Here is a 13,323-nt window from a genome sequence, read left to right on the forward strand (position 1 = left end):
ACTTTTGAGATTGTGACTTTACTTTACTTTTTTTCTTTTTTTTTTCATTCTTTTAGGTTTGTTTGTGTGTGTTTTTTAACTATATTTTTCATTGTTTTGCAACTGTTTCATGTTATTGGGCAAGTTGCCTGTTGGAAATAAAGGCTTATTATTATTATTATTATTATTATTTACAGAATCAGGGGAGGATCCAAGGGGGGGTAATGGAAAGAGAGCTCCCGCTCCAAAAGGTCTTGCAATAGGTGCAAAAAATTGTTGAAAGCTGAACCTTTTTTATACCTATATTATTTCCTTATGGCAGTACTACTAGTACTTCAAGTACCAGTTGTGCTTCCTTATATTTTGAATTTTTCTTTGCGCCGAATCAAAACCTTGCTTAGAACTGTAATTGTGCAAAAAAGATTGAATGGATTGGCTCTTCTAAATATCAATTATGATGTTGAGGTAACTGTCATCAGAAGAAGTGATTTTTTAAAATGGGCAGACATCGCTTCAATTTTAATGTATAATATTGCTGTTAATATGCATAACATAAAACATTTTCCAATGACACATTATTACCAATAAAACCCTAAAATGTTATCCTGGATCGGCCCCTGAGCAGGTTTATGCCAAATCATTCGTTGTGATTGGAATTGTCATTCTAATACAAAAGCATGTTTTTTTTTTAAATATTTTTTGTATTTTAATAACAAAAATACATCAGTTTGCTTAATTAGGCTTAAATACTACAGAGAATATTGCATATAAGTAAACATAAAAAAATAGACCTAAACATATTATAATAAAATAAAACCTATAATTTAGTATTGAAAAGCTGTAATAAGCACTGGACGGACGTTGGTTTTAATATATCAAAAATTTTACCTATGAACGGCCAGCATTCAACGTTTTTTCATTTTTACTTAGTAAAAGTAATACAGTTCTTTTCATAGCTGTTTAATTGCTATAATAGATCCAACCACTCACAACTAAAAATCTACGAAAGTATAGATGCTGTATAGTACTTAAAATCCTATAATGCCTTAATATCGCTAGGAGAAATCTGTGAAGAATATTACAAAAAAAAACAGGTTGCACTTATTCCCTGGAATGGCTTGAAGGATTGCAAAAATATCTGGTGTAGCATTCAATAAATTGTAGCGAGCACCAAAATATTCTTAACATATAAAATTTAAAATGGCACTAAATGTATATTAACGAGTGTTGCCAAGAAACCGACATATAAGTAGGCAAAATAAACTACAAAAAAATTATAATGTAAATAGGTACAATTAAAAAAAATGAGCAATTACCTACCGTAATTGTCAACGACGAAGAGAAAACCCTACAGAGTCTAAGCCCTATTGTCATGTAATTTACCTCAGGGCTCATCTCTTAGTGAGTTACGCGGGTATTTAACCCGCTACCTTATGCCGACCTTGTGTTATATTATATTTTATTTATTAATTAGATTGAGACTCATTCAACTTAACTTGTAAGTTAGCTGTAACGTTATCAAAAGCATTGTTTTTTTAAAAGCAAATACCGGGAGCTGTTATTTCACTCGCAAAAACTGTCATTTTACAACAAAAAAAAAGTTCCCTTATATCTTATGGAATTCTTAGATAGATAGATAAAATACTTTATTGTTCAAGAACTACAACATATATAATTCTTATTAACAAAGCTTAAAAGACATATCTACAATATTAAGTTCTATAAGATATACAATAAAACAACAAAATTTTATAGAACTCACAAGGATAGCAACAGTTAACAATGACAGAAAGATTTTATATAATTGTTGATCAAATTACAGCATCTTAAAAACCCTATAGAGGCTAGACGCTACTCGAGATTAAACAAAAAATATTCATCAACAGAATAAAACGCGTGGCGAATTAAAAGGTTTTTGCACTCAAATTCTCAATACAATTAACGAATAATGGCAAGTGGCTATACATTTTAATGCCCATATAAATAGTGGGGTCCTTTATGTAACTAAAGTGAGGAATAGGTTAACATAATTCATGTTCCTGGCGTGTTTGATAAGTTTGGGCATTTGGGAAATAAGAAAGATGTTTGTGAACACACACTGTTTCCAAAACAAAAATAGTTGGTATAGAATGAGGATTTTATTTTCAATGAATAGTGGTTTGCAATGAGTACGTGGATGTACCAAACACAATGACCGAACAGCTCTTTTTTGTAGAGCAAAAGAGGATTGAAAAAGATATTGGGTAGGGAAACCCCAGAATGGAATAGAGGTATCTTAAACGTGATTTCACCAAGGCAAAATAACTAGTCCGTGCAATAACAAGACCAAGTTCCTTGTCAGTTACCTTCACGATATAACAACCAGAAGCCAGCTTCCTATTGAGACAGCTCACATGGGAGTCAAATTTCAACCTGTAATCTATGTTCAAACCCAGATATTTAGAATCTTCAACAAGCTTCAAAATTTGAGTCTCAATGGCAATAGATTTCAAGCGATTGTCTCTAAATTTAACGACATGTATAGTTGATTAGCATCACACCAATCCTTGATCTTTTGAACGTCAAGAGCAATAATATTTTGCAGATCGAGAAGGTTGTCCACGTCCAGTGACCGCAGTGCTGTACAATCATCAGGAGAAGTTCCAATCTCTCCTGAAATATCAAGGTTTTGCAAATCATTGATATAAATCAGGAACAGAGTTGGTCCCAATACAGATCCCTGACGAACACCACAAGTATTGATTTTGCTTTTCGATGCTCTGCCCTTGATAGAGACCGACTGTGTCCTGTCTGATAGATAAGACTTAATCCATGCAAGATCAACACCTTGGAAGCCATACTTATTAAGCTTAGACAGCAGTATTCTGTGACCGACACAATCGAACGCTTTTGATAAATCACACAACACCGCTGCCGAAGACTTACGCTGGTTCAAGGAATAAGGAAGAGCCCTCATAAAGTGGAATACAGCATCTGCTACTTTGGACCAAGTGGAAAGCAATGAAATTGGTCTATAGTTGGACGGATCAGAAGAGTCACCCTTGTGAACCAGTATTGTGTTGGCAAACTTAAGGCAACAGGAAAAACTTTCCCTAGAAAAAGACAAGTTAAGGGCAAGTGCCAGTAAAGATAGACAAATTTCAGGAAGCTCTTTCAGGAAATACCATCATATAGTAAAGCATATTCTGACTTTTCACCCTACTAATTTCAAGTGAGTTGGTAGGTTGAAAAGAGAATGGTGTATTTACATAATGTCATTGGTATACAAAAGCACGTTTTTTTTAAATATTTTTTGTATTTTAATAACAAAAATACATCAGTTTGTTTAATTAGGCTTAAATACTACAGATAATATTGCATATAAGTAAACATACGTAAACATAAAAAAATAGACCTAAGCATATGAAAATAAAATAAAACTTATAACTTAGTAATCAAAGCTATAATAAGCACTGGACATTGGTTTTAATATATCAAAAATTTTACCTATGAACGGCCAGCATTCAACGTTTTTTAAATTTTTACTTAGTAAAAGTAATAGTTCTTTTCATAGTTGTTTAATTGCCCTAATACATCCAATCACTCTCAACTAAAAATCTACGAAAAGAACATATTTAAGGCACTTTGAATTTTCATTGAACACAAAAAAAAAACTAAAAATATAACTAGAAATGCTGTATAGTACTTAAAATCCTATAATGCCTTAATATCGCTAGGAGAAATCTGTGAAGAATATTACAAAAAAAAAAACAGGTTGCACTTATTCCCTGGAATGGCTTGAAGGATTACAAAAATATCTGGTGTAGCATTCAATAAATTGCAGCGAGCACCAAAATATTCTTAACATATAAAATTTAAAATGGCACTAAATGTATACTAAGGAGTGCTGCCAAAAAACCGACATATAAGTAGACACGACTATAAACTACAAAAAAATAATAATGTAAATAGGTACAATAAAAAAAATGAGCAATTACATCAAACGCCGTTTTTCCGCTTGAATTTCTGCGACGTTTCTACGCATCAAGTCCTCCTCAGGGCTTCCGCGCAGCTTGTACGCGTTGGCCAAGTAAAGCTCTTCCGCGCGATCAAGAACTTTTAGTACATTCTGCTTACCGGTTAAATTCAACTTGATGGTATACATATTCGTATCTTCTCCCATGGGCAGTACTTTGCCGGACTGGATAGGATGTTCAACTTTCCTTTTTTTGCCTTTAGGAGGGCCGGTGCCGTTCATTTGTTCTTTTTCCTCCTTTTCTTTATCTCGTTTCGGGCAGGAGCAGATGCGGACTTTAATGCACTTACGGCCAACAATTTGGCTCTGGTGGTCCTCTAAAGTGAAAATTACTTCCACGGCTCTTCGGTTCATCCCCGGAGAGGAACAAGTACTTTTACACACGAAAAGGAAAAGTTCCGTGGTGGTTTCGTTGCCCACTTGCGGCTTATCCAGGGGCAGAATGATGCTTAATCGCTCGTTTTCATTAGAATTGCCCAGGTATTGGGCATGTGGATTTTGACTGCGGATAACGTGCTGTCTTACGTGTTCAGGTATTTCTTTGTTTGTGGGATCTGCGTAATGTTCGTGGTTGATACAGCGACAAACAGGTTCGTTGGCGGATTGTTGTTGTGCATACTGTGGCGTAATTCTAACATACAGTGGGGTTTCTGGACGTTTTCTGACACGAAACTCCACTGGAAAAGCTTGATTCATATCCATGAAAACTTTGTTCAAGAACGGCGAGTATACCCACGGGTTTTTCGATTTGGGGTTTGGCACGATGAAAACGTCGAAGTCGTAAGGGCCTTCGTACTCTTCGTTTGAAAGTAGCTTGCTAGCTTTTAGTGGATGAAACTGAGGCGATACGTCGCTAGGGAAATGGAAGTTTTCGGTTAGAGGCATAGTGTTTTCCTCATTTTGTAAAGCGTCCTCGACTTTCGGATAGACGCTTTCGTATCCCTGAGATTGATCCAGTATCTGGAAAATTTGTGGATCTACTCCGTCCAGTAGGACGTCGCGTAAATCCGGGCTTAGGAATCCGGAACTGGGAAAGGAACTTGTGAATTCTTGAGACTCCATGTTGAAAGTGCTATTGCCAAATTATTCTTCAAACGGGATATGAATGCGCAATTTTTCTGGTCAGGTAACAGGACTTGCCTGGAAAAAATATTCAGTTATAATATGCCTTTAAACAAGTTGAATAATTAAGAAAGTTATTAAATTGGTCCTTGTCTCACACTAAGATTTAAAGACATACAAGTAATTTTAACTTTTTAACCTTGTCTTTATCTTTGGTTTAATTATCTTAAATTTAAATGAATTGACAGAACCCCTTAATTTGTTATCCCTGATGACCGAAATACTTTTAGTTACACATTGATTTAGTTGATAAAAGTATTGTAAAAATTTATTTTGAATATTTTCATAGCATTTTAGTCTACTACCATCTATCTGAAAAAGAAGTTTTTTTAGAACATATATATTTTGTCAGTATAAATAAATAAAAATATGCATGTATGTAAGCAATGATATTCTCCAGAGCATATCTTTGCAAGTCTAGCCAAGGTCCAAGAGCCACCAAATTTAAAGTTTTGAAATGTTTCTATATAAGATGAACATTTTACCAGTCATAATTCAAGAATATCCAAATGAATAATGCAGATCATTCCAAGAATGTGCTCATCCTTGAAACATGTGACCAGCTACCTTCCAGGAACTAGTATATAATTGTTCATACTCCCATGAAGAGTTAAGCTCTAACTGATCTTTTAAGAATAAAACTACATAGTTCATTCAACAGCAAACTATATACTTCCTTCAATATTTAGCTACCTGAGACACTGTTATGTTGATGTTGGCAACAAACAGAATAATTTTTTTTTAAACACATTAAATAGATTTTGCAAATTCTGAATTGTTGATTTCCCAAAAGGGAATCTCTTATGGCGTTTTTCAAGACAAAATTTATTGTCAGCAAGGTTAGTATTTTAGAGGTAACAACCAAATTTTGTACAATAAAAAGATGTTTGGACACCTTGGACAATTGGACACTAAATTATCCCTAGATGTAGAAAAAATGCACATTGCTAAACTCACAAATGCAAACCTTTCAAATCTTGGCAATGTACAAATAAGTAATGATGGCATAAAAGAACACCTTAAATGGAAACAATATGCCCTATATCTATAAAAAAAATAGATTTCTCATTTACAAGTAAAAAATACTTATAATAATTTATTGGGCTTGTAGAACCATTAACCTAAAGCATTGTAGTATGTAAACAATAAGTAATCTTTAACCTATTGTGATCACTTAAAATTATATTGCTAGTCATTCTAAGAAAGCCAAGGATGTTTCCAACTGATCAGTTCTACGCAAATGATATGTGCAACATTCGAGCTTTGTATTACTACTAATATGCAACTATACACATTCAAATCTCCATCTGAAGAGGCACTGTGTTTCCCATAAGTAGGAAACCAGAAGAAATGTTGGCCGATGTCTTAATCAAAAATTTCTAGATATTTTTCAAAAGTTTATAATACAATTCTTAGAGAGTTGAATTTGAGTTTATTTGAGATAATATCAATTTATTCTTGGGGTACCTTTAAACATGTCTTGGCGATAGATGAAACACTTTTGGGTTTAGCATAGACTTATAGATTTTTTGTATGCATTTTATTTTGTAACTGCAAAATTAGTTTCTGGAAATATTGTTTAATTTTTTGTATTACTTTATAATATTTACTTTACATATTTGCACACACAGATTTTAAATATAGGTGCGTAATACATTTATTTAGTACATACATTATTTTGGAGAATTAATGTGCACACACTTATTTGTATAAATTGGAATTAAATAAGATAAAATAAAAAATGTGATAATATTTGTCTTCCCAGTACCAAACTTAATGTAAATCCTTTCACTCCAAATAGTAAGATTAGACACCAATAATCATATTTAATTTGAAGAGGTGATGGGAAAAAAAATCTGTGGAGAATGAAACATTATTAAGAGCCAATGACAGATCTAATAACTCATAATAGGTTCAAGAGCTATTTAAGTAGAACTGAACAGGAACTTTATTAAATAGTAGAGGCACAGACATGTTTGTGATGTGTGTTCATGATTTCTCATTCTGAAAACATTGTAATTCCTATACAGATCTTCTGAGGTATAACTAAAAGATTTTTTATATATAACTTTAAGAATTAAGTTTTGATGTACATACTATTTTCTTAAATGTGCTGTTGTTTGCCCCACATGGAGGCCATATTATGATCATCACACTTAGAGTGATCAGTTATAGAACAGTTTATGTATTTAATTTTGTCAACTGTTACTGTAAATGAGTATCATTTCAAGTGTCAAAGTTACAATTATGGATTTTTAAATTAGTTTGACCTGGTTGATCTGCCAATGATGCATTAAAAGTCATAAATACAGTTTTAATAGGATTTTTACGAGACAAACCTCTGCCTATATGGTATACTTCATTCCAAGAAGCCTCAGAAAACAAGGCAACTTTGTCATCAGCATATGATACATATAAAATTGCCCCTATGAAAAAATTCATACCCAAGATTGGTAAAAATCCATCTAATCAAAATCATTATTTTTATTTAAACTGAGACAATTAATTGATGTTAATATTGTTATTCTACATATAACATTATTATAGGTTAAATGATGATTTTTTTTATTGAATTTTTTTAAATGTATGGAATAAGTATCAGCCAAATGAGGTTAAGTACACTGAATCATCACCTATAATGCCTATAATAATTATACACAATGCAGTAATATACATCTGAAGTAAAACATAAAATAACCTGGACATTAGTATTCAGAAACATTTAATATTCCTAAGGAAATTCCCACTGTTAATTTAAATATAAATTTATTATAAATGCAAGCTATAATAATGGAAAATAGGTAGTTACATTAATTACCAGCTCTTCTTAAACAAAAAAGATTGTGATTTGTAAAATCCGAATAGAGCAATAGCTTTATAAGGTACTCTGAACTGCAGTTTGGTGGGAAAACTAGTTTCCAATATTTAATTTATAACAAGTTTTTATCATAATTACATACAAGATCTTTATTATTAACTATCAATCTAAACACTAAATAAATTTAGATTTATTAATTAAATGAAGTTCATTTTTTGTATGATGAAATAGTACATTTTTGTGGCAAAGCTTTTGCCTACCTGTTATGAATATATTTGAATATTAGGACTTTCAAAATACATGACTCATCAGATCCACTAGATGAAAAAATTAACATAATTCCTCAATTTTATTCTTCTTAGTTCATCTAAGGTACATAATTAAAATCATCATATTGAATATTATTTTGAAGATGAAATAGTTTTACAAATTCTAGAATATTATTGATTCTATTATAACTCATTAACATAAGTTGAGATAAACATATATAAAGTAATTATTTATATTTAATACAATAATTACCTACAAACAGATAATTATTGCAGTAGGCAGTCAAACGTGCAATTTATTTAGTTATATGTCAGAAAAACGGCAGGAGGGGCGAAACCTTAATTTATTTTAGGTTTATTGGCTTGAAGTTTTGTCCCTATAGGTCTCCAAAGGACAATGGACCATAATATAGTTCAAAATGCAATCAAATTATGTCTTAAATAATAACTAAGGGATGGCAAGCAATGTTTTTTTTTACCTTAGGTACATATATTCGTTCCGGATAGTGAAATAAACTAATAAATAACACAAGAATTAACAGTAAAAGAAAATAAAACTAGCAAGTCCTGAACCACCAAGGGCCCTGCAAACCTGTTTGATTGTTTATTTTTTTCCGAATGGTATGGAACTACATTGACATTGACAGCTGTCACCCAATCGGCTCTTCTGTAAGGTTAAAATGTGCTACGTTGCCAATAATTTTAAGCGGTTTTCCCTGAAATTTCTTTTAGTCAATTACTAAGTTAACACGCGACTTTAATGCGAATTAGAGTAAAAAGGCTTTGACATGATTGTGTTTACCATAGAAATATGATAAAGGTAGAATGTGCATAGACCACTGCGCATCCAATTTTAGGCGGATACATAGGGAGCCGCCATTCGTATGGTCTTCCCACGAACTTAATAAATATAAATAGGTAAAAGGTTTTTATATTTATTTAAACCGATTCCAAGCGATCTATCGATAACTATCGTTCCTAAATCGTATTAACCAAACACGTCCAAGCGGTTATAGTTATAACCGTCTTGAGATACGTGACGTCACCAATTAGCCCTTTATCCATCATCAATTTGGAACAGTAATTACTAATTACCCACGTACGGAGATGTTTTCTAAACGTCAAAAATATTGAAATAAGTGCGGGAAAAAATTAAAACAAACAACAAATTATTTCCTTTTTAAAGACGACACAAAATTTATTATGGCTAGTTTTCTTTTTTGATATTTATGTTTATGAACTAATTACATATAACATTACTGGTGTCTGGGGTATTATTTACAAACAAAATGATGACAGCGACATCTGACAAGTTACGAAGTTACATCAACCAAACACGTCCAACGTTGATTGAATATTTGGGAATATATTATAAATAGTGCGTGTTGTAGCGTCCAAGCAGACACGATTGATTATGTCATAAAGGGACTGTTCAAGGTCAACCAATGGCTTAACCGCGGTTAAAACCGATAGATCGCTTGGAATCGGTTTAAGTTCCTGGTCTTCCCGTTGTTACAGCTGATCAGCTGTTTTTGGCAATTAATTTTGTTTGTTTTGAATTATAGCAGTTGAGGTTATTTATTTTGTTATTTCTGGTTTACAAATCGAAATTTCAATATACAGGATGTTTCCTAACTACGATACGAAACTATACAGGGTGAATCGTTAGGTCGTTTTATGAAAAAAAGTTTATATGAACGTATGTCGGGAGTTGCTTTGTTTCTGAGATACAGGGCGATGAAGGTTCAAAAAAAAATTACGGTATTTTAAAAATACTATAACTATCCTTAAACCGATTTGGTTGAAATTTGGTGCAGTTATTTGAAGTTATAAGACGCTTATTTAGCTGTAACTAGATTGAAATTATTAGGTCCAGTGGCGTGTCAGTGGGCACCACATGCTTATTGTTGAGAAAAAAACAAGGCCAATAATTGTTTTGCAGATTTTATTTATTTTTGTATTTAAGCAACTAAAAATACAACTTTTTCGTATCTTATATTATCTTCATATCTGGCTTTGTTTTCGAATAAAAAAATGTAAAGTATCTTTAACTCATTCTAAAAATTATTCATTGACGACAACATGAAATAAAAACCAATTAATTCGATAAACAATTTCGACCTTAAAGTAAATGAGCAAAATGCCCACCTTCTGATAAAATACACGGCTGCAAACGATTTGTCATTGAGTGTCTGACACACTCTAAAAATACCTGGAGTATCCCTTATGATATTGCAATTGACAATTATCCGATTCCTCAAGTCATTCACATCTAGAACAGGAGTTTTATAAACCAGAGCCTTCAGATGGCCCCATAAATAGTAATCCAGGGGATTCATATCACTCATATCAGGACTGCGAGCCGGCCAATTTTGAGGTCCTGCACGTCCAATCCAGCAATTAGGGTAGATGACGTCGAGATGCTGACGAGCAAGAATACTGAAATGAGCTGGAGCCCCAGCTCATTTCGTGCATAAACCACATGTTGACTCTTACTTGTAGAGGTACTTCTTCTAATAAAGTGGGTAAATGGTGTTGCAAGAAATCCGTGTAGGTTTCACCTGTTAATCTTGCCAGTAAAAAAAATGGGCCATAACGTGGGGATTTTCGTCGGCCCAAAAATGATCATTGTGGAAGTTCATAATAGCATCTCTTGAAAAATTTGCCTCGTCCGTAAATAAAATATTTGGTAGGAAATTATTATTGTGTGCCATCGTATGAATCAACCACCTGCAAAACATTAATCTTGGACGAAAATCCCGAGGCAGTAGAGCTTGTACACGCTGTATGTGATATGGATGCAGGAGGTTTCTTTTTAGAACTTTCCAAACGGTTTTTGAACTGTCTTCAAGCTGCAGTGCAATCTTCCTGATACTATTGGAAGGATCTTCTTCTATCGCATCAAGTATAGCTTCTTCCAGTTCAGGCGTTGCTATAGTTTCTGGTCTTCCACCACCCATATTTTTATTTAAATTCCCAGTTTTACATAATCTTGCATGTAGCTTTCTAAATGTTTTTGCACATGGAATTACTCTGTTAGGATATCTGTCCTGGTAAATTCTTCGTGCTTCTTCCGCATTTCCATTTGCTAATCCATAAATAAAGTGCATGTCAGTCATTTCATGGTTAGTAAAATTATTCATGATGGAGTAATGAATCACTGCTAATTGACAGCTGAATTTTACTTATAGCAATTCTATCACTGTCAGCTGGTCTCCAAAGCAGGTAGGTACAAAGGAGGTACTTGAATGGACTTGCCAATTATTTGTCATAAGAAGCAATGTATTTGTTATTTTGTTGTATTTCAAAAATCTGACAATAAAAATCGTAGAAGTTGAATGTTTATTATCATAGTAAACAAGACACAAGAGACCAATAAGTCGTGCATTGGAGGGTGGACATTTTGCTCATGTACTTTAAGCTCGAAATTGTTTGTCGAATTAATTGGTTTTTATTTCATGTTGTCGTCCATGGATAATTTTTAGAATGAGTTAAAGATACTTAATTTTTTTTTCTCAAAAACAAACCAGATATGAAGATAATAAGATAAGATAAGAAAAAGTTGTATTTTTAGTTGCTTAAATACAAAAATAAATAAAAAGCTGCAAAACAATTAATTATTGGCCTTGTTTTTTTCTCAACAATAAGCATGTGGTGGCCACTGATACGCCACTGGACCTAACAATTTCTCCACCCTGCCTTAACACCCTGTCTGTATACAGGGTGTCCCGGTTCATGTGGGAAATCTCTTGGATCCAGGTAGAACATCGAAAAATAATACCGAACGTTCCTATAAAAAAAATTCCTACAGGCCTTCTTTACGAAGATACAGCCTCCTAAAGGACGCTGCTGGAAATTGGTTTTTCATAAATACTTTTAAACTACCTGGTAGAATTTAATAAAAATTTTAGGTGATGAACACTATTAGGGATCTCTTAAAATGACATCCTTAAATACATTTACCTTGTTTACTTTACCAGGGGCGGACTAGGTTGTACACTTTAATGCGTATATTTTTAATACCCTGTATGTTAAAGTCTAAAAAAAATAAATTTGGATACCTTGAACCCTAGGCTAAAAAAAAGGTATTCACGGTATTATTTTTCGATGTTCTACCTGAATCCTAGAGATTTCCCACACGAACCGGGTCGCATATCCGTATCGGACGTAGCGTATCGCAGATTCGTAAATGCCGAACTCAATCCCGTATCGGACGATCGTGATTGCGGATATGTGTGCGATATCAGTCGTCCGATATGCTTTGCGTTTTGGCATGATTTGTTTGATAATGAAGGCTATTAAACACCGATTTAATTAAATTAATTTTGTAAAAATGCACTTATTTACCTTTTTTGTTTTTTTTTTAAATCTTTCTGAACTTTTGAAACACTTAAGAAATTTAAATACATTAGGCTATGGAGGAATCAGTGGCTACAGTTTAAAAAAAAATAAACGCCATTATTATAGTGGTTGTGCCTTTTGTAAATTTTAATTTTTATACAATTAAAAACAGATTTGTGAGTAGGTATATGATATATATATATATATATGATAGGTGTTAGTAAATAAGTGCAACAAACTTTAGGGGGTGATTCTGCATGAAAAACTATGACAGTTTTCTATATAATTTTTTCCAGTATAGCGTACTATTTTTTTCTTTATAAAAATTTAGATCATTACCTGTATGCGCGCCACTGATAAATATAAAATTCTATTTGTATGTCAAAAAATGCGTAGTAACTAAATTTAAAACCTACTAAATTTCATTTGTTTATATCTACCGGTTTCAGAGCTTTAAATAAATCATCAATTTTTAAGAAAAACTTTAATACGTATCTCGGAAACGAAGCATTTGCGGACATACAATTATTAAGCAAACTGTCATTGTTTTTTCATGCAGAATCACCCCCTAGAGTTTGTCGCACTTATTTACTAACACCCTGTATATGGTTCGATACGTACATATTGTTCAGTAAGTAGGTACAGGTTTAAAGAAACAGTTATATATAAAATACAGGCAATAAAATTATTAAATCTATTTTATTAAAACTTTTTATTTTGAAAACTTATTGTCACCTAAGCTAATATTTAAATTAACACATTTATTCAATGAATGAGAC

At 32.7% G+C, this 13,323-nt stretch overlaps 1 protein-coding gene across 1 annotated transcript; it reads right to left on the reverse strand.

The window, feature by feature from the left end:
- Positions 1 to 659: 659 nt before the first annotated feature.
- LOC126750533 (cellular tumor antigen p53) lies at positions 660 to 8,826 on the reverse strand. The gene is made up of 2 exons (XM_050460173.1): positions 8,683 to 8,826; positions 660 to 5,134 (listed from the first exon to the last, which is right to left on the reverse strand). The coding sequence occupies exon 2, from the start codon at positions 5,054 to 5,056 to the stop codon at positions 3,953 to 3,955; it is 1,104 nt and encodes a 367-aa protein (XP_050316130.1). The 5' UTR covers positions 5,057 to 5,134; positions 8,683 to 8,826; the 3' UTR covers positions 660 to 3,952.
- Between the last annotated feature and the right edge of the window lie 4,497 nt (positions 8,827 to 13,323).

This window comes from Anthonomus grandis, chromosome 2, assembly GCF_022605725.1.
Source record: "Anthonomus grandis grandis chromosome 2, icAntGran1.3, whole genome shotgun sequence".
In the NCBI taxonomy this organism is placed as follows: domain Eukaryota; kingdom Metazoa; phylum Arthropoda; class Insecta; order Coleoptera; family Curculionidae; genus Anthonomus; species Anthonomus grandis.